Source organism: Coturnix japonica, chromosome 14, assembly GCF_001577835.2.
Source record: "Coturnix japonica isolate 7356 chromosome 14, Coturnix japonica 2.1, whole genome shotgun sequence".
NCBI lineage: Eukaryota > Metazoa > Chordata > Aves > Galliformes > Phasianidae > Coturnix > Coturnix japonica.
Window position 1 is genome coordinate 6,277,699 of NC_029529.1, and position 27,583 is coordinate 6,305,281.

At 47.6% G+C, this 27,583-nt stretch overlaps 1 protein-coding gene across 2 annotated transcripts in view; it reads right to left on the minus strand.

Moving 5' to 3' along the window:
* The window catches only part of PKD1 (polycystin 1, transient receptor potential channel interacting), an 81,253-nt gene that overhangs the window by 24,851 nt on the left and 28,819 nt on the right, over positions 1-27,583 (minus strand). The window contains exons 2-17 of one of the 2 annotated variants that reach the window (XM_015876593.2): positions 24,384-24,455; positions 23,320-23,391; positions 21,483-21,652; positions 19,303-19,971; positions 18,828-19,011; positions 14,973-15,187; positions 13,559-13,671; positions 13,350-13,476; positions 11,755-12,032; positions 10,513-11,262; positions 9,298-9,429; positions 8,103-8,278; positions 7,562-7,695; positions 3,626-7,248; positions 2,430-2,576; positions 682-825 (exon numbers count right to left, since the gene is read on the minus strand). In XM_015876593.2, coding sequence (XP_015732079.1) covers positions 682-825; positions 2,430-2,576; positions 3,626-7,248; positions 7,562-7,695; positions 8,103-8,278; positions 9,298-9,429; positions 10,513-11,262; positions 11,755-12,032; positions 13,350-13,476; positions 13,559-13,671; positions 14,973-15,187; positions 18,828-19,011; positions 19,303-19,971; positions 21,483-21,652; positions 23,320-23,391; positions 24,384-24,455 — 7,006 coding nt within the window. Of the gene's footprint in view, positions 1-681; positions 826-2,429; positions 2,580-3,625; positions 7,249-7,561; positions 7,696-8,102; positions 8,279-9,297; positions 9,430-10,512; positions 11,263-11,754; positions 12,033-13,349; positions 13,477-13,558; positions 13,672-14,972; positions 15,188-18,827; positions 19,012-19,302; positions 19,972-21,482; positions 21,653-23,319; positions 23,392-24,383; positions 24,456-27,583 lie in introns of both variants that reach the window. The other variant, XM_015876592.2, reaches the window with a different exon arrangement.

Sequence of the window (27,583 nt, forward strand, 5' to 3'; positions counted from 1 at the left end):
CCCTCCGACAGAATATTTCATAATACAGAATACAAAACACAGGAAATAAATTAAGTACTCGTGGAGTCTCCATGGGATACCGTGTTTTATGTGCTGTAAGCTGAACATGTCCTGGACAGTTACTGTTAATAGCACAAATGTACTATTGTGATAACAAGAGGACTGCTGAGATAGCCAGCCAGAAAATGCCATGCAGGTACATGCTTGGCCTGCTGGGAGCAATACAGCTTAGCACTCACAAATAGGACTTCCACTTCTAAGACCCATTTCATTCAACAGATTGCAGAGATGTTGCTTACTGGAATCTATAATTAGAGAGCACGAGGTGCTTAGGGAATCAGAACAGTCTGAACAACCTCTGCTTGAACCACCAGCATAACACACCAACCAGCAGGGAGAAAAAAAACTCTTTACTAATCTCTTAGGGGGGAAAAAAAAAGGTCTTTGTGTAAAAACTGCTGGTACTTAGGTAGATGCAGACAGACACTGATGTAGGAGTGATGTGCTGTGTGTAACACAACTTCCAGGCCCCACAGAGCAGACATCTCCACCATGATGCAGATGCCCTGGGGAAGGGCATTCTCTGACAGCTCACCAGGGGATCTGGTCTTTCTGCTCTGTCCCCTTCTCCCTGAAGTCTACTAAATGCAAAGCAACAACCAGCATTGCTGGGCACTTTACCCCAATCTTGGAGTCATTGTGGCAGTTTTGGCAGGTCCCTTCCAGGTAGACATAGGAGCTTTTGCTGACTTCGTAGACAGACTGAGCTTTGCAGGAAACACACTCTAGGGATACAATCGGGACTCCTCCCCTCTTGATAAATACCTGAGAAAACAAGAGGCTCCATCAGGAGATCTGAGATGCTGAGGGACAAGAATACAGACATCTAGAAAGTAAGCAGACGTTGCAGCACCTGCTTTTCAAAGAGGAGATGGTCTGCACCAGCCCAGTATGTGCTATGGAAACAGCAGGAAGGGATTCCCAAGGGATTTCAGATGGCACCAAGGGACTGCATTCTTCTGCAGAGCACCCAGAAGCATGGGTCCTGCAGAAGGCTGCTGCATGGGAAGCATCTACAGCCCAGTGTAACAGAGGGCTGAGGGCAAGCCAGAGAGTGTGTGTTTGCTGAGGACATTCTTTGCTGTGCAAAGCCAGCACCTGCTCCCTCCAGGATGGCCACAGGGACCGCCTCCCCAGTTTCTGCTCTGATCTATGGAGCTTGGCATTGAAGTGCATGCTGCATCCCATGATTTGACCCCTGGGCTCTTGGCTGCTTTGTGTGAGCGTTTCTGACACTATCCATATCCCCAAGAAACAAAAACAAAGGCAAAATTAGCTAGATGCAACTCCCACTACACATCAAATGCTCTTTGCTGTGCAGATGGAAGAGCCAACTTCTTCAGAGAGCTGAGTATAACATCCCCATTCTTTGCCTAAAGCCCTTTGATCCCTAAGGAAACAGGGCTGTTCAGCATGGGACAGAGCCCTCTCCCCTGGCATAATGAATGTTCCAAAGTCAAAGAAAGACAATAATGAAGACATTACTCTCAGTATGGCAACTTTTAAAAGAGAATAAATATTCAGCGGCACTAAGCCGGAGTGCATTAAAGCTTCATTCATTCCTATGGTATTCGCAAATTTCCTATGAAACTGGAATCATTGTTTTGCACTCATGCATGGAAACCAGATAGTACGGAATGTCCTTGAAAGACTATCAATTTCATTTTTCTTTTTTCTTTTTTTTTTTTTCTTTTCTTTTTATCCTCCAGCTTTGGTTTAAAACCCAGGCAGTAAGAATTTCCACTTTCAGACTAACTATATCTCTAATTGCCAAACACACCATGATGAATGTTACTGACATAAACCATAGCCGCTGTCGGAACACAGATGCATTCAGTGTTAGGTTTAATTTGACATAAACAACATGCACTTAAGAAATCCTCCCTTAATAACATCCAGAAGGACGGTGAAATTAAGGATCAGCATTTAGGAAGCTCTCTGCAGGCAAAAATCAAGGAAGAACTTGGTAATGTGACGTATGAAGACCGCAGGACTGCGTACAGCAGTGGAACAACTACTGACCACGGGATCTTTTGTGTTCTATAGCAGAAGTGTTGCTGCAGACCTCTGGTCCCAGGAACCAGACCGGGGCTGGGTTGTGAACACCAGGGTTGCACAGTGAGACTAACCCCAGGTCTGCAGGAAGAAATAACAAGGACTTGGCAGGACAAGAAAACAGTGCTGTGTAAGGTGAATGTATCATGGAAACACCTGCACCTGTCTCTGCCAACCACCAGAACAGGACTGCTTATGTAGCTCCAGCAATGCCCTAAATTCTATTTCACCTGCATCTCTGCCCCTGGGATCAGGTTGGGAAAGCAGCAATGGGCACACAGAGACAGAAAGCAACAGAGTTCTGTGGTACGTACGGTTTGATTTGTTGCCTCGGGATTCATACCCTCCTTCCAGACAGTGAGGTTGAACGTATACTCCACATCTGCTTCTAATACAGCTTTGGGAATTGTGACATTTCCTCCCTTGGCACTGAAATTCAGAGAGCACCCTGCAGCCGAGCTCTGCTTGCAAGGAGAAAAGAACTTTCAAACCCTCCTTGGTACGGGTGCACATCGGGTTAAGTCCACAGCCAAAACATTCAGGCCCACACAAAGCCCACTTATCACAGAGCTCTCTGTGCAATGCCACCACCAGGGTGGGACACACGAGGTGGTGTGTGAATGACAAAGAACATTAACCTACTCTACAGGTTCATATGAACGCTCCTGTTCTGCTCCTGAGTTTCAGATTCTTAATTTATAGCAACTGACTCTTCCATCAAATACTTCATAAAAATTGCTAAACATCACAAATGAAACTTGAAATTCTCATTCACACATAGCTCACATATTTTCACTTTGTGAAGATAGAAAGCAATGACCTTGGCCAAGGAAAATAATCCTGCATTCAATTAAAATATTCTCCTGAGGTGGATCTCCCATGCAAACGTGAGGGTCACACCTCCCCTTCCCCTTATCCACTACAGCATCATATCGCCTCAGAGTGAGGGTGACAGGCTGAGTGATTTGGCTTGTGCCTACTCCTCTAAAGTCGAACTGTTGCTATCAGACATCTAATTGTTCACAGAAGAGGGACCAGAGCCCTCCGCCCTTTGGACAGCAGTCAGCAGCTCTGTGATTCCTTCAGGTTATGGAAGATGTTACACTGAACCTGAAGCAGAAGCCAAGAAGAAAGGAAGCAGAAGAATGAATGCCTTTGGCTTCAAGTGCAAATGCTTCTGAAGCATACAGGGAGGGTGCTCAGTGCTGAACTACAGCAGGCTGCATTGCACAGCTCCTCACAAAAACTGCTGTACCACTGTCCTGAGCTGGGAATTGGGCAACATTTGCAAACCTCCTTCCCAAGCAGCTTTGTTAAAGATGGTCACAACAGCTCCCCTTGATACCATTTCAACCCAGATGCTAACACATGTATAGTGAAGCTGACACTCAGTCAGAGCTCCCAAATCATACAATTACCCAGGTTGGAAAAGACCTTGAAGGTCATCAAGTCCAACCTCAGTCTAATTTTCAAATGATCACCCTCTATGGCTGTACAAAAATGCTCTTACCTTGGAGGAGAAGGTACAAGACCACTGGTAAAACAACGGAGTCTGTTCACCATCTTCCAAGTTTGGGTCATAGGATTTCTCCCCATCCAAGATTAAGTCTTGAGTGTTGGACCACACACGGTATGACCCCCCATCAATGATTGGGACCAGCTTACTCGGTATCATGGTTACATTGGCAAAGATGCTTTTGGACAATGGAGTATCTCCAAAGGAGACAATGAAGACAAAGCAGTAGCTCCCAACTTCCAGGGCGAGCTTTGGTATAACGAGCTGCGGCCTGTTCACATCAACATTTGGCAGATGGATCCTGCTGGAGTCATCCAGGTGCAGACAGCTGGGTGCTCGGTATATCTCCCATAGGTGCTCTGTCTGATACTTGATGCATCCCCGCAGATCAAGCTGTGCCTCCAGGTAATTCCTCTGGGACCTCTTCATGACCACTTGAGGGGGCAAGGCTAGCTCCACCTCCGGCTCCTCGCATTCCAGGACCTTGACGGTAACAGTGAGGTGGGCTATGAAGAAGCTGATGAGATTGGTGGCATTCACCTCCACCAGGTAATCCCCAGGGTTCAGGTAAGAATAGTTGGCCACTGCAGTCCTGGTCATTTGAGTGGAAGAGCCGTCCCCAAAGGTCCACAGGAACTCAACACCCCTGCCATTGGGTACCACTGCTGCTTCAAACAGTGCTGTTCTATTGACAAAGGCATTGGAGGCAGTGAGGGAGACTTGGAGTATAGGGTCCTGGACCTGGATGGTTCTGGTGATATTGATACCTCCCAGGTCATTGAAGGCCCTGAGGTGAATCTCAAGAAGCCCTGCAGCCTCTGGAGTGTAGGAAACACTCTCTCCTGCTGCAGTGACCACGGAGCGGCCCTGCTCCTTCCACAGGGAGAACTGCCAGGAGAACAACACCCGGGAGCCGCTCCCCACCTGGGCACTGAAGCTCTTCTCTGTACCTGTGGGAATGCCTCGCTCGCAGCAGTTTAGGAGCCTGATGCCACGGACAGCCTCCAGAACCGAGATAAGCACCTGGGCATGAGCAATGCTGATTTGGTTCTGCACTGTCACAGTCACCAAATAATCGCCGCTCTTGGTGAACTCATGTGTGTACTTGGACCCATTAAGCACTACGGAGTAGTCCCCACTTATGCTCACCAAGTAACTCACGGAGGTACCCGATGACATCCTGATCACAAAGGTGACCTGCTCACCTGGCTCTACCACCTTCTTGCTGGCAATAACTTCCAGTCCTTGAATCCTGTCAAGCACAGAGATATTCCTGCTGGCCACAGCCCAGCTGATGTCATTTGATGCATTTAGATAGACTGTGTAAAACCCTGCTGTGGGGAACATGACTGCCACGGACTGGCCTGTCAGTGTGCCATTCGGTACCTCCCAAAGCCAGGTCACTTCAGTCCCCTTCTGCAGCTCTCCTTCAAAGATAACAGTGGAGCCTGATGAGACATACCTACAGTCCAGTTCTGCAGTCCCTATACTCAGTTCCTCTATGACCTCCTCCACATAGACACTAATTGTTGCATTGGTTGAATCCAGCTTGTTTTCTGCTCCGATTACAACCTCCACAGCCCCAGGGCTTTGGAAGGAATGTATGATAAAGGATTCAGATGTAACAGGAGAGAAGCCATCCTCCAGGTACCAAATATACGTGATACCAGAGCCACTGGTTATGGTGGCACTTATGTTAACAGATGCATTAACAGCAACTGGGTTGGGGAAGGCATAAGGCTTTAGAAGACCAAGGCTTTCGATGAATTCCAGTGTCTTGTTAGCAGTTGCACATCCCAGCATGTTAGTAGCTTTCAGATAGACAGTGTAGTTTCCAGCTTCTAAGACATTCAAGGTGAAGGTTTTCCCAGTGGATGTCTGCACAGCATTGCCATCTTTTTGGGCTATCCAGCTGTAAGAGATGTTTGTCCCCTCTCTCACCACAGCGTGCAGATGGAGTGTTTTGTTAGTTGGGAAATAGAGATCCTCCACCAAGTCACTGCTAGCCACCTGCAGGCCTTCAATCTGTTCCAAGACGTAGACATAGATACTGTCCTGCAACGAGCTGATCTCATTCTCCGCGGTCACAATGACATTGAATGTGCCCACGGAGCGGAAGGTGTAGAAAATTGTGGAGGAGCCTTGGATGGGAGTACAGCGGTCACAGAGAATCCAAGAGTAGCGGATGGCATTGCCAGCTACAAGTGTGGCCACAAAACTCACTGAACCATTTAAAGGCACAATTGTCCTGCTGGCATTGATGGTAATCCCATGTAGCCGACGTTTCACTGTGATGTCCATCCTGGTTTCATTAATGCTCACGTCATTCTGGCCTGTCACACTAATAGTGTAATGGCCAGTATTGTTGTAGGAGTGGGTAGTGGTTTGGCCAGGCTGGGTAATGCCATCTCCAAAGTCCCAAAAGTAATTCACTTTGGTTCCATTCATGCTGGCAGAGAACAAGTAGACCTGGTTCAGCTCTAAAACCTTTGTCCCATTATATTCAATCTTTGCTACCCCAACTGGCTCCTGGACTTCCACAAATGCCGTGTCATTGTTGAAAGAGACATTGTTGGAGACAGTCACTGTAACCAGGAAGACCCCTGTGCTCTTGTAGTTGTAGCTCACTTCAGTTCCACTAGACCTTGTGGACTCATTGTTGCCAAAATCCCAGCGATAGCGGTACTGGTAGGGGGGCATAGCACTGACCTGGAAGCTGCATTCCTCACCAAGCCTCACAAACTGCTTGGAAGGGAGAAGTGTGACATTGACTACCTCTGGCTCCACACAGACACTGGTGAAATAATGAGCCTTGTTAAACTTGCTTGAGAGAGTCAGGGATAAGGGGAACGTCCCACTTCGTGTGAAGTTGTGCATCACTACAGGGTCCCCACTGACTGTGACGTTGGATGAGCCATCTCCAAAGGTCCAATCAAAGATGTATTCACTGGGATTCCCTGTGACGTATGCAGTGAGCTGCACATCTGGATGCTCAAGAATGCAAGAAGTAGGGTCTATTTTGAGTACTTCCAGGACAAATATCCAAACAGGAACAGTTTGGGAGACAGAGTTCACAGGATTCACAGCTGTCACATTCACAGTGCAGTTGATGTCCTTTGTGTACACATGTTCCACCACTGGCACCTGACTCCTCAGCACCGTCCCATCCCCCATATCAAATATCCAGGTGATACTGTCTCCCGTCTGCACTGAAGCATTAATGGTAACAGCTGCACCCACCTCTGCCACCTCATCTGCGGAAACGTAGAGCCCAGTTATCTCTTCAAACACTTGGTAACACTCAACTGTCTCCACGGTGCTTATGGTGTTGTTTGCTGACACCGAGATGTTGTACACCCCCCTGCTGGAGTAGCTGTATGTCACCGTAGACTGGCTCTCTGTTACCAGTGAGGACCCGTCCCCAAAGTCCCAGGTGTAAAAGACACCATAGGGAGATGGAAGTGGAATGGCTCTGAAAGTGACTGAGCGGTTTACAACTAAAACATCCTTCGCTGTTTCTATTTGCACATCAACCAAATAACTGTGGACGCAAACTGGGGTCATATAGGTGAGGTTCTCAAACTGGTTTGACACTTGAACCACCAGGATGTAATCACCTGCACAGAAAAAGAGCAGAAAAGGAACAGTGGTGAGAGCAGTAATTGTGCAACAGCTTTCTCAGTACTGTAACAGTATGGGAATGTGACAAGCAGTCCCAGGGAGACGCTCTGTTCCTGCTGCATACACCCTGTCCTTCCCTCCTCTGTTCCAGGGCAAGCAGGAATTATGACCAGGCCATGTGATGTGCCAGTTTGCTCAGGAACAACATAATGACTTCAAAGGTACTGTTTTATTTGAAGGTGCCTTGTGACATCCATGAAACAAAAACATCTGAGTTCTTTTTTCCCTAAAGAACCAGCCTGAGCATACCTGGGTATTCATAGATGTGTGACACATTGTGCTCAATTATAACCTCGTGGACACTGGGATCAGGAACAAGGAAAGACTTGTTGTAGGGAGGTGTGAACTGGTATGTCTCTTGGATACCATCTCCAAAATCCCACCTGGAGAAACATACAGACTACATTGCACCACACCACAAAAGCCCCAGGCCTGAATCTTTCAGGCATAAGGTGAGGGTTTTCAGAAAAAAAACATAGCAAGTATAATGACAAACATCAAAGAAGTAGCTATGCCAATGCTGCAGAGCCATGGCTGTCAGAGGAGCACTGCACTACTAGGAAGAGTGAATACTGAAGCAACATAGAAGTCCTTTAAGAGAAAACTATTTCAGGCTTCAAGTACAGGTCCCAAGCAGTGTGACTGAATCAGATTTCCAGGGACTACTAGACAGCAGATGAAGAAATGGACATTTAAAATCAACTGTCCCAGAGAGAAGAAATAACACGGGGAAGGCCGGTAAGCCGTGCACAGCAAGATCCTTCATTCAGGTAACTTGCAAAGGACTCACAGGAACATAGCATCCACAGCTGAATCAACCTGAACTCTTGCTGTAAACTCCATGGTGCTGTTCTGGGGGAGGACCGGAGGGATGCCCAACACAGTCAGGTTCTTCATCTTATTCATCATCTCCACAGTGACATTGTAGTTAACTGTAAAGTTACTGACGTGGTTGGAGGCGGTGAGCTGGGGAGGACAGTGGGACAAAGAACTCACTTGGAATCTCCTTGCCATGATGCCCTCTCCTCAGAGTGGGGCTTCACTGCGTGGAAGAGATCCCCCCAGGCAGGCAGCAGGTTAGGTCAGAGAAGAGTAGCCTGTGGGACAGGGAGGCAGAAGCAATAGCCTGAAAGGCTCTGGAAAGCAGCATAGACTGGAAGGTCACCTAACCAGCAAAGCCACCTTTTGCTAGACCCACACCTTTGACACTATACTAGTCCAAGGAAGGACTTGTCAGCACAGTGCAGCACGCAGAAAATTAGTGCAAGCGTGCCTTCAGAGCTAGGGCTGGTGTCTCTTCTGCCACTAGTCATCCTGCAAATGTATTAAGCAGCCTTTAGCCAGACCAAGACTCTACATAGCAAGAACCAGAAAGGTGTTCTGGCCAGAGGTGAACTTCTCTTCCACAGGAGATACTTTCTTCTGTCCAGATATTTTGCTCTATCCTTCTTCTGGTGTTTCTGACTGCACTAGAAAAAAGTGGACAGGACAGAGACCAGGAGAGCTTGTGGCAGAAGCTCTGTTCTGGCTATGAAAATCTTACATTTGAATTCTACCCCTGCCTGGTTCTGAAAACACATCTCCTGCATGCCAAAGCAGTGGCCAGCACTCTACTCTGGGGCTCACTGCCTCATTCCTGCTGGGAAGGAATAAGGACAGATATTCCATGACCAGAAAGGAGCTGGGGAAAAAAGGAGAAGGCAAAGATAAGAAAGACAGAGAAGTCAGCAGGAAAGAAAGCCATAAAAAGAAACTTACTATGTGCATTTGCAAGGAATAGCAGAGGAGCTTGTTAGGAGCACAGCAAAAATCTCCTCAACTCAACTGGAGCACATGGCATGGACCTGCACTACTGACAGCTCCTGAATGGAGCAGGCTGTCTGCAGAAAGCTCTGCTGCCTTCTTTCCCTGCTCCTTTTCCTGCTTAGCTCATGGGATGAAATGGAAACCCAGGATTAAAATGGTATTATGGTATTTCGGCTTACCGAAAGCTTGTACACAGCTGGGCTTTGGTAGATAACGTTGAAGACAACATTGTAAAAAGTGAAAGATGGTTTATCATCTACCGTCCATCGGAAAGTCACATCTGACCCGGCTTCCATCACAGGGACATAGCTCTGAAAGGCATGAGGACATTTTATGCTAGTGCAAGAGAAAAGCATGCACAGCGCTTCCCAGATGGGCTGGAGAAGGAGCAGAGCCAGACTGGGAGGCATCACACACGCATAAGACACTGCTCTCAGAGAATGACACAGGTGTAGGATCACCTGTGGCTTTGCCACTGACAGAGCAATGCAGATCCCGACTCCATAAACCAACAGCAAAGCTGGGAGCAAAAGCTCTATTTCCTGCTCCCACATCCTCATGATCTGCTCTTGGGATCAGGTCTCTTTCTTGCTGGCTAAAAGGCTTTCTGAAATCTTTGCAGAAATAACTCAGCTTTACCTACACCTGCAAACTCAATCTCTGCCCCTAGTCCATGGATGCTGCCTGTTCCAAACACAAAAATGGTTGCCTTGCATCAAACAGGGTAAGTTCCCTACTCCTACAGTACCTCCTGAGCAGGGAGTGTGAGACTTAACAGGCGTTGCAGGCACAGAGTTCTGCCATAAGCAGCCAGAAACTGAGCACAGTCCTTTACAGATAATGATGGGCAGTTTTTAATCAGGTTCTGAGGGCTTGGCTGTAGTTCTGGGGATGAGGGATTTTGGGGGAAAAAAAAGACTAAAAACATCAGAGCAAGTCCAAGCCTTTGATGGATGGAAGAAACACGTCTCTAGCTTCTGTCAGCTGGTGTAAAGATTTAGTAGAGCAAATCAAATTGCCTGAAGGAATAAACTACCTTGACAAGTCAAAACAAGGTAAGCACTGGCCTCTGATAAATGCATCAATTTTCCAGTCAAATCCCTGGGAAAATGAAAAGCCAGTATTGCTTTTGCAGGAAGCGCTGCCTTACCTCTGAGGGAATTAAAGTGAGCATACAGCTGAGCTGCTTCCCTGCCAGAGAGCATGAGTGGTTTCTGCCACATGCATGTACCAGAGCAGTGCTGACTGCATGGCTCACGAGCCAGCACTTAGCAGCAAGCAGTGCTATACCCTGACCGCATGTGGAATAGAGCCCTTGTCTTCCTCTCGAATCAAACTTTACTTTGGCAGTAAAGGCTTAACATCATTAAGTAGAAGCACCAGTAACAACTCACCACTCGTGTATTTAGCAGGACTCTGCTCTCAGGGTCTGGGGTGGCCCTCAGCCCACGGATAGGCTGTTCCACTTTTATTGTGATGGTGATGTTCTGGGAGCTGATGGCATTCTCTGCAACAAGGATGTGGGTACTTGCCCCCTCCTTGAGGCCGCTCAGGCTGAGCACAGCAAACCAGGTGTCATTGTTCTCTCTGGCACAGTCTGATGTCAGTGGTGCAATAGTCTGTGGGCAGGCCCCTTCGAAGGGGAAGGTGTGGTTGTCTCCCAGCCAATGTGCCGTCGCATTCATTCCCGAGGAGATTTTGACCACCAGGGTGATGTGGTTGGATGGTACATACACTTTGCCACCTTGAGGAACTGGGTGAACAACACGCAGGCCTGACACTTGGGAAGTAACCCAGAAATTGCACGACAGATTGGAACTGAAGATCCCATTGTCCACGCTGGCTCTGACTGTGTAAAGTCCTGGATGTGCTAGCCCTGCATTCTGGGGGCTGATTATTGGGACCAGCTGCTCCTTGGCATAGAGAACTCGGAGAGAGCAAACAGTGTTATGGATCCAGGTGGCATCAATGGAGCCGGCAGGGAGGCCAAGTGCCCAATCTGAAGAATTTGTACTAAAAAAATTGGTTCTGAAAGGGGACGTGGTACTTAGTTGGCACTGGAGGAATGAGCCCACGCCTGCATTGTGCTGGATACTGAAGACATCCTTGGCTCTCACAAAAACATCTTCTTTGCTGAACGTGACCTGTAGGGAGAGGAGACATTTTTGGTTTGCTGCACTCAGCACCCAATTCTTGCCTTGGCAAAGCTGGATCTGCTGCCAAGAGGAAACTCACAGAAAAGCCAGAGATGTGTACACTGCATGCAGAAACATTTCACCACTCTGCTCTCCTCAGCCACTCTGAACCAAATGCTCTTACATGGAAGACAGCTTTATGCTTTATCTCCACTTCTCAAATGCAATGGGAATAACCCAGAGCATCCGCACAGCCTTTTGCCTAACTGTACTATTGTACTGTTGTTACCACAGGGAGTTTGCAGCCTACAGAGATGACGACAGAAAGTGGTGGCATGAGCCCTGCACCAGGCCTGTGAAGTATTCCCTGGGTAAGCCATTTCATTTGAATGGACTTCAGCTTTTCCATCTGAAGACTGCAAGCAATTCTTAATTTGCCCAAAGCACTCAGAGAGAACTGCCCCACTTACTCACTAGTTACAGCAGCTAATAAAAACTGACCAGATAAGGGGAAGAAGGGCCAGCTGGTATTGTAAAGAGGAACTCCTCTACAAGTTCATAGCTGAGCTGGCTTCCATTGTGCTGAGGGGATGCAGGGACAGGGCTGCTGGCAAAAGAACTGTTGGTGCACTCTGTAGCATTGCAGCAGTTGTTTACTGATGAGCACAAATCAGTCAAATGACACCACTGGAAGCCAGGAGGACATTCAACTAGAGTATAATTCCCATCGTCCTGTGAAGTAGGAAGTGGTTCTGTAGCATTTTGTCCCTCCTGGTACACTGGAAGAGGTAAAGAGAAAGCAAAGATTACCATTTTAACAGGCAATTCCGCTCTAGTGCAATTCTACTCAGCTCCAAATTCACCATATTCTTTTCTCTGTGACTGATGATGACTTCATCATCAATGCTGCAACTGCAATGCATCCCAGTGCTAAACAAGTCAGAAGAGTCCTGTTTTACTGGCAAACTTCACAAAGGCACAAAGTTTGTTAAACATAAAGTTAGTCTCTTTTCCAGGAAGAATGCGCCAGTTTGCAATCTAAAAGAGATCTGTGTTCAAGTGAAAGCTAGTCCAAGCAAAAGCAAAGCTGGCTTTGACATTGAAAACACATTAAGTAACTTTTCTTAAATTAATGTTTCCATGTTAAAGTATCAGCTACCCTTTTGTAGCCAGCCAACTGTATGGCTATAGCAAAAAATCTGCAGCAAAATTAATTGTTGCCAAAACTCTGAGTATTGAGCTGTTGTACAAGGAATACGAGGCTTATTAGATCATCTCATCCATCAGGAAAAAATGGGCTCAAGAAAATATTCTTCCTCATTAACCTGTGGGGCCAGATGGACCAGAACACATTCCTTTTAGACGTATCATGTCTTCCCAAACCATAGAAGTATAGCTCAGAAGGTTAATTTCCTTCAACGCGTGTTTCAAACTCTCTCATCATTCTTGACACATGGAGACAGGTAACAATGCCATAAGAAACTACTTGGGATCTTCATGGGGAAGAAGTATCATTCCTAAGTTGTAGCTTAGGGGAGTTTGTCCTGCTGTACCATTACTGTCACAGATGCAGGTCAAGACTTTGCAGTCCCTGCCGTTGTTAACCCACCACTAACCAGACTACCATAACTGATGAAGAGCCGTTATTTAGCTCCTCACTGGTCATGAACCATCAGCCATTCACAGGTCATTGCTCTCCTACGACCACTTCTCCATCCAGAAATCTCTTCTTCAGCTGCTCCAGTTGGCTCCAACAGAAAACAGCGTTGATCCCTGGTTTTGATCCATGCAGTTGTGGCTCTGTCCCTTTCTAAACTGCCAGGTTGATGTAAAGTTCACCCACTCAATTTCTCCCCCTGTTCAGTTCTCCAGGACACCTACTTATAAAAAGCAACCTCAGGCTGTCCAACTACACCCACAGATTTTGAACATGAGACTCTTCAAAACACAGTACCAAATCTCTAATCCTTTAAGGCTTCAAAGCTTCTGCTTCAAAGACAGAGAGCCACAAGAAAGCCCTGCACATTCAGATTGACATGGCCCTCAGGGCACCTGCTCTAACAATAACAAAAGCACTAAGAAGAGATGTCTCTCACCTTTTCCATCTATTGGTCTATGCACCTGAAACCTCATTTGAATGGGCTGATGCAGCTCTTGTGTCACAAACTCCAGGGCAGACAAATATCCCTCGTGCCTGAATGCCAGCTCAGGAAACACCATCACCTGCAAAGTAAAACAAAGCTCTCACCTATCTGCATCTTCATGGACTCTCTCTTCAGCAATGGGATGAGCAAACCCTGCTTACCTCCACAGCTTGCAGTGGGGATGACAGCGTATCTTCCATCAGGTTTTTCGCAGCCACATGTGTGTCAAACACAGGATCTCCCACAAAGAAGTTTTCGGCATTTAAGAGAACTCCTGTTGGCAAAGGAAGTATTTGAAGAAAGCCCATGAGACTCACTAGGACCTGAAGCTATCCCCCCCCCATGATGCTCATGTTTGTTCATTCCACACAACAGAGATATAGACCACTTAGACCACTCAAAACTCTAAAACTTTACTAGAGAAGCAATTGCTGTGATGCTGCAAATACCATCTTCTTACAGGTATAAGCAGCAACTTTAAGTACTAGGAGCTCTGCCAACACCCCACAGTTTGCTTCCAGTGCACTCCCCAAATTCCCTGTCCCCCTGGACCTCATGGGAAATGTGGCCAGGACCAGCTGCTTTCCATCACTGGCAAACAGCTCTGGTTCCATCACAGCCAGGTCAGGCTCTGGGGACTGAGCACAACCAGCTGATGCTGTTCCTCTCACCAGGGCCAGTGGGCTCTCTTCCCAGATCTGACTTTTTCTTCTTACCTAAATCACATCCTGTTTTCACTGCACTTCCCACTTCTCCTTACTCCCAACATCCTTCTGCTGCAGTACAGTTTTCTGGAAGGTGGGAATTTTCCATACACCTTGCTGTACTGGGGATGTGGCTGCCCAAGATGCAGGAACTGACTTTTCTCCTAACAGCCTCCCTGAAACAAGGTCCTTCTCAAAGCAGTGCAACAGACCTCCACCTGCCCAGTCTATCTCTGGAAACAGCCTTCATACCAAATTGGACAGGGCCAGGTGAGGAAAGTAAGTTGATGTTGACCAGCAGGTTTATCTCTTTCAGCCCTAATTTAGTGGGCCAAAACTGACCCTTTGTTTTAAACCCAACTTAACTTCTATTCTTAATTTTGAATCCTTCTATTCTTAACTTCTACCTTTCTATTATTCTATATCTGCCAAGCCAGATTTGGGATGCTGTATACACCTGCACACCATATTATACATATATATATATTATACATATAATAATCTTTGAGGCCCTTCAGTCTCTTAAATCACAATACCCCCAACAACTCACGGATTACAAGATACCACAGAAAGACAGAAGTCAGCATGGCAGTACCACAGCTCTGACCTGTGCAGCAGCATACACTCCTCAAATAACAGACAGAAGCTCTTTCCAAAGCTCCTCATCAACGCTTCACTCCTTTCTCCAATAACACTGATAGCAAAGATTGGGGTGGGCCAAATTCTTCACAATGGGAATATTGTGGTTGCTGCTGGTCTGAGGCAATGGTTTGGACAGCCCTCTCCTCACAGCCCTATTATTCTTTGGCACACACAAACAGACCTGCTTGCCCACAATGCCAGCTGGGAGCAGGAGAGAAGCAGAGCCCACCTTTCGGCTTGTACTCGCAAACATAGCTGTGTTTGGCCATGCACAGGTCTGTGTTACACTGGCCTGTTGGGCCCATCCGGACGCAGTGATCGGCATTTGAGGGATGGGGTTCTCCTGGAAGCCAGTTCTGACAGCTCTCTATATTAAATCCTTCGCCTCTTTGCTGTGCTTCAGTGCTTGCAAAATCATTGAATCCAATCCAGACATCAAGGCTCCTTAAAAAAAAAAAAGGGGGGTGGAGGGAGGTGGATTTCAGGAAATCACGAGTATTAGAAAGATCCGGGACAGATGCCATCTATGGTTCTCTATGAAAATAATAATCTTAACAACAGCTCCATCCGGGTGTCACAGGCTGCATTTAAAGGAGCCTCTTAGTTACTAAAAGATTTCAGAATACATTTTGCCACCAGATGGTACACCATCCTGCTTTCTACAAACTGATCTCTGATCTACAGATACAGAAAGCCAACTGCCCTATGATGTACTGAGAGGAGACCTGCACCAAAAGGATTCGGATAGAGCCATCAATGCCAACACCACAGTATGCTACAGTGAAACAGAGCTGGGAAAGAGAAAGAGCTCGTGGGGATCACTGTGCAGCTGATTCAGACCCCTGAAAATATCTGGCCTTGGTCTACAGGTTGAGTCACCCCATTCCCAAAGTGCAAGTTGCTCACTCAGGTTCCAAGATGACCCAAGGCTCCACCAGCACCACAGAACTCATGACAATCTTGTAAGCACTGATTCATCTCAGCCATGACTGGGACAGCACGAAGTATAAGAAGGGCTTCTGAAATGTGAGAACTGGACATAAGAGTCATGAGAACTTCCCAGGACTCCTTCCAGTTTCACATATCTGCTTCCTCAGGCTGGAGTTGTTTCTCTCAAGCAAGGTGATGTCAGCTCTTATCACCACATAGCCTGGTTTGCCCACCCAGAGGGATGGGGATGGGAAGGGCTGACAGCAGCTCTCCATAGCTGAGCAAACACAGCATAACACAGATGAGTGGGATTATCTGCAAATTAAGAAGTATCAGCAGGTTGGCTTGAACCTCAGACCCTCTGTTAGAAGAGTAATTTGTTAAAATAGCCTGTCTGCTTTAGTTTAAATGACCTTCACAGACACTTTTAAGCCCATATTGTTGTGACTTAAGAGGAATGTTATGATTCTAATAAACTGTCTGAAGAAACCTGCATCTTTTAGAAAGCTTTTGTTTCGTTTCTGGAGACCTGTGGAATTTGCCATTGGCTGATTCTCCATTGCAAGTGGAACTAACATGTGAGAAGGATAAAGACAGTGCTGGTTATGGGAGCTCCTGTTCAACTTTGGGGGACCTTCCACGCAGATGCTGGGAGATAATAAACTCCTCAATCACTACAGGGGGCAAGCAGCAGTGGCCAAAGCACTGCAGGGAAAAGAACCCCATATACAAGAGAAACTGCCAGGACCATTTTAGGAAAATGACATGTCCCTTCCACAGTTGGAAACTGGCTGAAACCCAACAGAGATTCTGGTGGAAAGTGCTGAGTGGTCTTTCATAGCCACAAACAGCCCGGACAACTGTTTCTAATCGCACCCAGCAGAAAGTGAGGCATTTGTTCCACATTAACTTCTGGGGGGAACAGCCTCAGAACGCAACCTTCAGAACCCCCTGCTTCTTCCCCACAGCCCTTCCTGCATGCTGCAGCCCATTCTGCAGTGCTTTGCCCCTCTGCTCCGATGCACGCATAGCCTGGTACAGCTGCTCTGCATGGAGCACACAAGGGAGACAAGTGGTGTCTCTCTACCGCCAGGCTCATGCCAGATGAAATGATTAATGAGGTCATGCTGAAAAACGACAACGAAAATAGCTGTTCTGTGAATCAGTAGTTTTCATTGCAAATAAGATTAAAAAATAAATAACTGCTGTGCTCTGCTCCCGAACCACTGGCAGAGGATTAGGGAGAATGGCCTAGGAAACCGCCTGCTTGCTGCCATCAGTAAAACCCAATAGAGTTTTTCCTTTTCTAATTCCAGCTATGATCTAAGCTCAAGTCATAAAAAAAATAAAGAAAGAAAAAAGAAAAAGGCTGTCGGGATTACTTCCCATCCTTGCCCCACGGGCTGGCACATTACCTTGCAGAGAGGAACAAGGGGGCTCAATGGAGAGGGCAACACCCTCCTTTGAAGGAAGGTGTGGGTGACCCCCCTGAGGAAGGAACAAGCTGCCTTCCTCAAGGCAGCAGAATGAGAACCAAGTCTGAGGAGGCCTGAAAGGGGAGGGGGGCTCTCTGCACCACCTCTGAGGGGAAAATGGGGTCCCCAAGGAGGGGTGTGGACTGGAGGACTCTGCTCCTGAAGGAGGAGAGGGGATCAGTTCAGCATTACTGCTCCTGGGGAAGTCACCAAGTGACAGGAGCGAAGGAGAAAAGAGAGTGGTCCTTATGGTGCATGCTCTAATGGGAAACAGACTTCTGCTTCTGTCATTTTCCCACAAGAAACTATGGATGCTTCATGTTCCAAAAACCCACGGCTTGCTTGATTTGTCTTTTATCACCAGGGAAATCGCATCCTGGAACCGTCTCATTCATGTTTATCGGAATGGATTAATAAAATAAATAGACGAAATAAAGGGGACTGAGGAAAAGAACAATGTGGGGCAGCAGCTGGGAAACAGCTTGGGCGGCTCGGTCTCTTCTGAGGTCTCATGATTTCCTTGTGCTGCAGTCCATCAAAAGCCTTGCACGCAATGCCTGATAAATCAGTGCACCAAGTGGCCACGACAGACTCCTCTTCCCCAGAGCAGGGATCACATTTGTGATCTCAGCACAAAGCTCAGTGCAAAGGGAATGAGGCAAGGATGCACTTGGGGAGAAGGGCTGTCAGTTCAAAGACAGTGTCACAAGCAGCTACTCCTTTCACGTGTGCTTTCTGAGCCACATTTATTATGTGGTCATCTCCAACCTCAGCACCTGGGAGTGTGGACAAAAGCTTGCCAGGCTGTACTAGCTCTCTCATTCATTTTCTCCATGTACTGGTTGGTTGCAGAATTGGCACTCAGAAAGGCCCATATAACCAAAGGCTGACACTTTCTGTGCTGTCTGTTTATTGCAGAGTCTGAGTCCTGATGCATAACAGATGTTTTTAGGGCCAGAGAGGAGCACTGCTCCTTCTCAGGATGCAAAAGGAGAGGGGAAGTGGTCTGGGCTTCAGGTTGCAGTCGTGTGTCCAGGAAGATGTGAGATTCCCAGGCAGGATTACAGCACCGGCTTGTGCTCAGTGAGAGCAGCTGCCAGTCCCACACCATGTCACAGTGTCCCACACCAGATGATCCAGCTGTTACTCTGCTGACTAGGGGAGCTGGTTGTAAGATCACTTTCCAGCCCTGCCTGGCAGCCAAGCACCTTGAGGACAGCAGCACCTGTCTCTCCACTGTCCATGCTAAGTCTGCAGATTGTAAAGGATCCCTGGGTGGAACATCTGCTCATCCCAGCCCTGTCTGCTCCTGACCCTACACTCTGCCTCAGATCAGAGGCACCCACAGGTACTAATACATGCTGCCAGGTGCCCACCAGCAGCAATCTTACAGACACCAGTTCGGACTTGCAGTCTTTCTGCCCCTTTCCTCTTCATTCCTACACAGCCTCTAAGCAAAGGAATTAAGCACAGCAATGGCTCAAGTCTGCTTATTCCTCCTCTTAGCTCACAGCCTTGCCCTGCGCTGTACCACACTCAGCTTGGACCCACATCTCCTTCCAGCCTGACTGGTTGCAGAGGGCTGCCTGCTGCTGGGCTCTTCCTTCTCTCGGTTCAATCCCAGGAGCAGGTCAATCTTAACTCTCACTCAAATCTAAACCCTCACTTTCCTCACTTACCTGATGACGTGAGTGACCAGGAAGCTCTGGATCTCAGGACTGCTCACAAAAGCCAGCTCTCCATTGCCATGCTCCTGGCAGTGCTGCTGGGCCTCCAGCCACTCAGCCTTTTCCACCACCAGCTGATAGCAGTGATTGTTGCCCGGGAAGACCAAGCCATCATGGGGACACATGGGGTGAACTGCTGCATGAGGCAGAAGAACAAAGGCATGATGCCCTTCCTATGGGGCCACACATTTTAATCTTGGAGAGCAAAGCACCTGTCCTGTCCTTCTGGATGCCACTAAACCCCATTCAATGCTGAACTGCATTACTGGCACAGCAAAGCACTGCCTGGTCAGCACAGGTGAAGGGAATGCCCAAAGGAGTCATCCCTTCCTCCTCACCAGGAAGGAACAGAAAGGGTAAACCCAGGACCCAGTGCCACCCCCTCCTTTGCCCAGCACCCACTGGCCTCCTAGACAACCATGCTTACCTCTGCCAGGTTCTCCAGACTCTGCTGTGATTCCATATAACACTGTGAGGCCAGTGCCACCTCTGTTGCGGATCCTTATGTCCAGACTCTCGTTTGTCTTGATCAAGGAAGGGCACTGCAGTTCTAACTGTTGGGGTGAAGCCACCACCTCAATTTCTGCCTGCACATATGAGACCTTGGTGCCCACAAAGAGAGTGGCAGTGACATTGTACTGCCCAGGTAAGGCATACGTGTGGACAGCTGCATTTCCAGTGGTGTTGAGAACCTCTGTTTGGTCCCCAAATTCCCATACTAAAGTGCTGACAGCAATTGGAATACTGACATTGAAGAGCACAGCCTGGTGTAGGCTATACCGGGGCTTGAGTCCTACAAAAGACACAGACAGCTGTGCCTGGAAGGGAAAGTGGATGAGGGATGGGCCACCGCAGGCCTGCCCAGATGAATGCTCAGTGCAAAACAGCAAACAACTGGAAGAAGAGTTTGGTTCGTGGGCAGTACCACACAGACACTGCCCCTGGGGGCTGAAACCTCCATATTCCTGGTCTTCAGCATAACAGAGGGCACTGCAGGTCTCCTCAGTGAGGTTCCCAGGGTGAGATGATGTGAAGAGGATGACGAGTTCAGCCTCACCTGTGTGGTTGCTTGTCAGGCATGTAACGTATTGAGCTCCTGGAGGAGAGATCAGAACAGAAGATTCTCTTGCAAACTGACACCAAAGCCATGGCTTAATGAAACCCTGAAAAGAGGCACCACCCAGGACACACCACAGGACACGGAGCTGCTTTGAGCTACCCTCAAAGGAGCCCAAAGGGATACACACTGAGCAAGACTAGGGGAAAACATTGGCCCTTGGTTGTACCGCAGCTTGGACTGGTGCAGCATATTTCATTTCCAGTAACAAACTGGAAGGGCAATGCTGCACAGCCTGCAACTGAGTGGTGCAGAAGGATGCAATTATATAATGTGTGCAGATGAACAGAAACAGCACGTGCCTGGCTGCAGGGAGCACAAAGTGCACACATGCATGAACACACAGACATGTGCAATGATGACAATCACAACAACACCCTTCTCAGAGCAACAGCTTGTCCTCCTGCACTCTGTTTCCCCCCCACCAGCTCGTGAGGGGTGGGATACTGTCTTGCCCCAAGCTCATAAGCATGGCCCCTTGCAGCACGCACAGCCGCAGCCCAGCTGGGACGGCCTTGCCTCCTGTCCAGCTCTGCCCACGCAGACCAGTCACAGTTGCTTGTGTGTTTCTGCTTGTTGCTACAACATTTCCCCCCAAACATCTCAACAGCCCTGGCCTTGCGTGATCTTCCCAGATCGAATCCATCCAACTGTCCGGCCTTGCTCCACGGCCTTCCCGCAAACGCTAAGCCACTTTTCTTAACAAAAGTCCCTTGTGAGAAACATGACATGAGAACTACCTTGTTTTTAACACCAGCCTGGCCATATTCCTTAGCTCCCAGCTGGTTAGAAACAACTGTAGCTGGCAGGCTTTCCTCAACCTATCCTCATTACGCTGAACTACCCCACAAGACAGCCTTGCATTGCTTCCTCACTAACCCGAGGTACAAGAAGAGCACCTAACTATCAAGAGAATGACAGTGGCAGTGAGTCCAGCAGCAGGTAAGCAGTGTATTGCTGGGGTGCTGGGTTAATTGTGGAGAAAGCAGAACAGCCACCTGCTAGGTTTGAGCTCCTGAGGAATATTGCCCTTTGCTGGGCAGTTCAGTTGGTTTCCACCACCTTCCACTCCCTGCATCAAAAGAGATGGCTGATGCTGGTTGAGGAGCACTCCTTCTACCTTTTACTTACAGAGATAGCTCAGTATTTTGGTGGGGATTGGGTTTTTTTACAGCTGCTCCTGCCCAGCAACTGGTGCCCCATGTTTGTGCTGACCAAGGCAGGCAGAAACATGCACCAGGAGACAGCAACAGCCTGCACATCAGGGTAGAGTCTATACAACACTCCTGACACAGAGCCCTGTCATCTGCAGAGATCCAACTTATTATGCCCTCAGGTCCCATCAACTATAACGATATTGCCCTGCTTAAAGTCAGCTTGTTAACTGCTTGAGAGAACAGCAGCCTAAAGCTGGAACCATCTGAGGGTTGCTTGAAACTTTCCGCCCCTTTAGTCATCTTCCCCACCAACAGCCCATCGTGCCTCCTTACCACAAGTAGCATTGATGAAAGAAACACTGAAGAGAGAAAGGTTTGCCAGCCCAGGAGGGTGAGCACATCGTGTATCTGATGCCTGGAGAATGGTCACTTTTCTGTCTTCCACCCAGCGGGGCAACCAGGAAAGTTTGCAGTCACAAAATAATGGATTCCAACTTAAGTTTCTGTAATAGGGAGATCAGAGAAAAAGTTACGCCTTCACTTGACAACGGGAAGCATGTGCTAAGTGTTAATTACAGCAACGTGCAGATCCCTCACTGTTCCCATCTGCACAACTCCAGTGAAATGCTTCGGAGAGAGCTGCTAGGGGAGCTAATGAATAGGGAATCAAGCAATAATTAACATGATTTTTCTAGAGGCTAGAATTAGGCGAGTACTCCAAGTACTTTTTTCACTCCGCAAATAATTGTTGCAATTAGAAGCAAATTACAGACACAATCTTATATTTAAAATAGCCTGCCATCTAACAGCCACTGGATGTAATGGCAGCCTCTGCAGCTAAGGGAGACTATTTACAGCTCCATTAAAAAATAGCTAAGAGAATAAAACTGGTCTGTCAAAAAAGAAATGCAAAGTCAATGATAATCTTTCCATGTGGCAGTTTAATGAAAAGATGGAAACTTTAATTGCAGCTAAGCTTGATCCAAATTACAGCCTTTGGCTCTCAGCTGCGAACAGGACAGAGATGGAAAGATGTTTGTTTAGCTGACGCCAGCTGGGCTGGGCTGCCGCAGGGGCTGAACCCAGGATTTTTATACTGAAAGCATCACTTTGCAGGCCAGCCTCAGCAGGGATAGGCTCACTTGGACACAGCAGGGATCCCTTCTGTCTCTCCAGTGCAATTTTCAAGCAAAAAATGCAGAGCTGAAAATGCCCTTTGTGCCTTGTCTTCATGGAGAATGTGTAGCTGAGCTTTGTTCTTGCTTGCTAAGAAACAGCACAGGGTCCATCCTTTGGCTCACACAGATACAGAAATGCCATTCTGTGCTGTGATTTCACATACCTCTCCTGGAAATGCATGGCATCCCTTTGAAACATATCCTTCACATATCAACACAGATTTTAATTACTTCAGTTAAAAATCATTATAAGCATAAGAATCTGAATTACTCAAGGAGAAGATCTTCAAGTGCCTTCTAGTGACTTTGACACACGTGTGGCAGGACAGCACCCTTTCGTTAGGTCCCCTGGTCCCAAGGTCTGAACATACAACAGGAACAGGGGGTGGGACTGGAGACAACGATCTCAGAAGAGCTGGTGTGGAAGAGAAGTAGAGGAGCCGAGAGAATGGCAGCAGGAGTTTGAGGCATCCAGGAGACAGAAGCAAAGTCTGAGAGGAGGTTAAGCTCAAGTAGCACCAACAGGTTCCAAGAGCAGGATATAGCCTGAGGAAGAAACTGGAGAGAGTCTAAAAAGCAACTGCAGGGGGTGCAGGAGGATGAGGAAGCAGCAGCTGGAGAGAGGAAGAGAAGTAACACCAGGGAGGCCTGGTAATGAGAAGGTGGGAGTCAGGGTATCCACTCATCCCTCCAGCAGGCTCCCTGCACCCGCTCTGCATTTCCTAATGCTCAGAGGTTTTCAGAATGACACAGAGAAAGATGAGCTTTACTGTCAAAAGGGACACCAAGGGAGCAGCTGGAAAGCAGGCAGAGCTGGATGGGTGAATGGGCACTAAGGGCTTTAGTTCCCTCATTAACACAAACAGGAAAGTGTGTGCCATTACAAGTAGTGGGGAGGAGGTGGGGTATGTGGCCCAGATCTCCCCAAGGCAGCTCTTAATTCCCAGGGAAGCTCTCAATAGGGAACTAGGAAATAAAGAGGAGGAACTTACATTTCACTTAAATTAAATAAATTATCAAATATTCCTTCTTCTAATGTAGAAATCTTGTTGTGGCTTATATCTCTGTAAAAAAAAAAATAAAATAAAAATGGAAAAAAAGTTTAAACATTGTTCATTGTACTGATAACTTCCCTGCCAACAAAACATGATCACCTGCAGTCCCAAGCTCTGCTCGGAGGCCACCTACCTACCCTCTGATCACTCCCAGCCTCATAAGCCATACACATACACTGGCAAAACTTCCTGTGAGGCATTAAGTTACAGAATCACAATGTGTGTGAGGTTGGAAGCACCTTCTGGGGGTCGTCTGGTTCAAACCCCTCCTCAACCAGATGAACTGGACTGCACAGAGCATGCCCAGGCAGCTTTTGAGTGTCTCCAAGGAGGGAGATTCTAAACCTCTCTGGGTCCTATGCTCAAGTCCAGCTCTGGCACTTCAAGTCCTCCCAAGGGTTGTTCTCCTTCTAGGAGATTTTGAGGTGTAATGATGGTAGGCTATCCTGGCTATTAGCTACCCAGGTTGAACCACCAAATCCCATTTGGTTGCTGGCACATTTTTGGATTTGACAATCCATTTTATCTTAACATACATTCAACCTTCTTTAGGAACCAACAGTAAGTAGTAGAGCAAGTCTGCCTGACCAGCAGCTCAACTAGAGAGTGTGCTAATGGTCAAAGCTCTACTCTCCTCCTAGCCCACTCAGTCTGGGCAGTTTTCTTGGGGTGCTGGGATCTGGACAGCACCGCTTTACCATCATTTTCCACTCTGCAATCCATCTTGTGACAGATGTCACTTACTCTCTCACCTTCATCTCCCCTCCACTCAGTATGGCATGCCAGATCCTGCCTGATTGTGAGCACCAGGCAGCAGATCAATCCCCCAATGGGTTGTGCAGCTGAACACTGCAAGGAAGGAGGCCATGGACACGTACAGCTGGGGCCCAACATGAGGTTGACCAAGAACAAGGCAAACTCACGACACATGAGCATGTCATGGTACCAGCCCAAATGTGCTCTCCTAACTGGAGGAATATAAGTGTGCAGCGTGTACTTACAGTTTTGCCAAAGAAGTCAGGCTTCTGAACATCTGGACATCTAAAGCACTGATCTTGTTTCTGGAAAGATCCCTAGAGAAAGAAAAAACAGTTTTCAGCTTTTATTCAACTTTTTGTCATTCCTCCACCGGTGGAGCTCAGAAGAGTCTCTCTCCAAACTCCATCCAGACTACAGACAGAAAGGTTTTGGTGTGTTAATGTGGAATGGTTCTCCCAGCCAAAGAAAACAGCTCTCCCAGCTACAAAGCATGCACTGCTCCCAGCACTGTATAACGTGTAGGGATAGACTGGCCTACCATTATACACATACCATTCTAGAGCACACCTAGAGCAATCACAGACGTAATTGACGTATTACTAAATTTGAGGTATACTTGAAAAAATATTCAATTCTAATATATGTTCAAATAAATAATTAAGAGATAATGTAGACTCAATTAGTAATTAACTCATGGAAGAAAAAAAAAAACAACTTCCACAACCCTCTCTAACACCAAAGAACAGGAAATTAATTACACAACTGGCGCACTCAACTTGTAACATTTAAAGATCTTTTTGAAGATCTCTCTGAAAAAGCCTAAAAGAAGTAACTAAGAATATTTTCTGGTTAAAAGCAAGCTAGATTTTCCCAATAAAACAAAGGAAGTTCTAAAAAATCTGCAATTCTCCCCCTGTAACACCAACATCCTCCAGTTCATTCAAAGCAAAATTCTTGTTATCCGGTTCAGTTCTCTCTCTTCACCTCCCATCCTCTTTTTCAAGTGTAAAATGACACTCAGCTCAGAAGTGAGATTTCACTGATCAGTCTCTACTTGCTCTCTATAAACTCCGGCCCCCAGTTTCAGATGAATCTTCTTTGGTTTAAAAACCACTGAGCAGCACCAATGCTCTTCTTCCCAGCCCAAGCAATGGGTCTTCTGCGAGGATCTCTGCAGGGCTGCAGGATGGATCTGGACACATGGCCCAGCTCCTGCAAAGTCCCAACTCCTTCCTCACCTTTTTGCCCCAGCAGCACCTCTCATAATTTCTCTTTCCCGTCTCACCTCTTATTTTTGTCCCCTAATGGATTAATTCCTGGTTTGATCTGATATTTGAACTTACTAAATCTATTTGAATGAACAGAATTAAGCCAAACTGGCAGAAAAATGACTTATGATTCCAGGAAACCATGGGGATAAGTAACAGGGATGGATGTCTCTTTAAAAGATTTATTTTTCCCAGTTTTGCTGTCCAGGAGTTCTTTGCCAAGCTGAGAGTGGATTCAGAAGAGTACATCAGCAACACCAATAAAGAAGGCCAAGAAATGTGCAAAATAAAAGCTCAACAAACACACTTAGAAAAGCAAGTCCACCAGCTAAGCATGCAGCTTGCACAGAAAGCACTGGCAGGTGAAGAGAGCCAGAAGCTGCCATCTTCATGCTTGAGCTGTGCACACATTGGACACGGAGTGACCTGGTATAACAGGGAGAACGTTCCACTTCTCCTCTGAGACACATGTAAATAGCCCAGTTAATTCTGAGACAGCACCTCAAGCACCAGACAGAAGGAAGTAGTTTTCCAGCTGGGATGTCTCATGCCCTGGCCTTCCTGCTCCTCATTCAGACAAGAGAAATTCCAAACCCAACTGCCTGCTGCTACAGAGCCAGGGCAATAAGCATTGGGCATGGAAAGGTCTTCAGCACTGCAATAGCACTGGGAGCCATGTGGTGAAAGCTTTCAAACTCCAGCCAAGGGATGAGCCATAGGCTGAGTCCAAGCTCTCAGCTCCTGGGGTCAAACAGCTTCATCCCTACCACACAGCAGACACAGGACCAGGCATCACACGGTCCTGCTGGATGTGCAGTGATGGAGCTGCTCACACCAGCCTCAGAAAACAGCAAAAATGCCGAGGAAGGAATTTCAGTGCTGCCTTACACACGGATGGGATTCACATTAGGCATCAATACATGCAGAGCAGCACACAGCTCCCCAGTAAACAAGTGTCCAAGTGGGGCTGCAGGGGTGCAGGAAGCCTATCTGTGGGTGTGGTGTAGGACATGGAGACAGCTGTCCCCATACACTTATGTGGCTCTCCATTATGCCTTTTCCCAGACACAATAATGGGCCAGGCTTCCCATCGGCAGGATGGTGTGTGAAGGTGACAGGGAACCAAGGTGCATGGCTAAGGGTTATCAGCACAGAGTGTCTTTGGGTTATCAGCACTGTTGCCTGCTCCCAAAGCCCCCATGCCCTCAGGTTGTGTTGGAGGCTGCAGTGGCTCCTTCTATTGGGCCTCCTCACCTGACAGCTCTAACCTGCTGTCTTTTGGCACAGCTGTTATTTTCTGAGCTCACACATCTGTCCAACACCAACCAATGCACCCAACTGATGCACATTTACAGCAGGTTTCCAAGGAGAAACCTCCACAGCTTGAGCTCACGTCCTGTGCTGGTGGAGATGCTGATGTTCTCCACGACACAAGTCACTAGAGGGCAACCTACAAACCAACACCTAATACCTTTGTTATTTTCTACCCTTGCCAACACAATATGCTGAAGAACCAGTATAAAAACTCCTGGCTTTCCACCTCCCCATACCTCCATGAGGAGTCTGCAGAGAAGTGAGGCTCCTGCAGACAGCACAACCCTGCAGAAGCCAGGAGTGGTGGTGGATGCCAGCGACTGCCACCTCCAGCCACCTGCCTGCCTTCTCCCAATGTTCACTCTCCAATTTGTATGGAAAATAACATTATACCTTCCTGGCATGGGAAAGAGGGCTGTGAACCAAAGGAGGCTGAATAAATAAAGTCAGGATAGGAAAGAACTACTCACCAATAAAACCCCAGGCACAAGCTGTGGGATGGAGCTCAGCCTCTCAGTGCCACAAACTGCCACGACTATATTTTCCCAGCCCACTGCCAGGCTGGAGGAAATTCGGAGCAGGTTCAAGGCAGGGCTGAAGCCAGCAGAAAACAAAGCTCTCCATTGAAAGGCAGTTCACATGCTGACTGCTGCTCTGCCCACGAGGAGAAGGAAAATTGTGTTTAATTGTGTGGCGTGTGGCACCAGGAACGCGGTGTGCTCCTGGCAGGGGGCAGCTGGAGGCCAGTCACAGCTTCCTGATCCCACCTCAGCTTCCACATCTGTAAAATAGAACTGTGTGCTACCAAAGGGGCTGGGAGGGCTCAGCCCGCTCCTCTGAAGGACTCTTGAGAGTGGAGG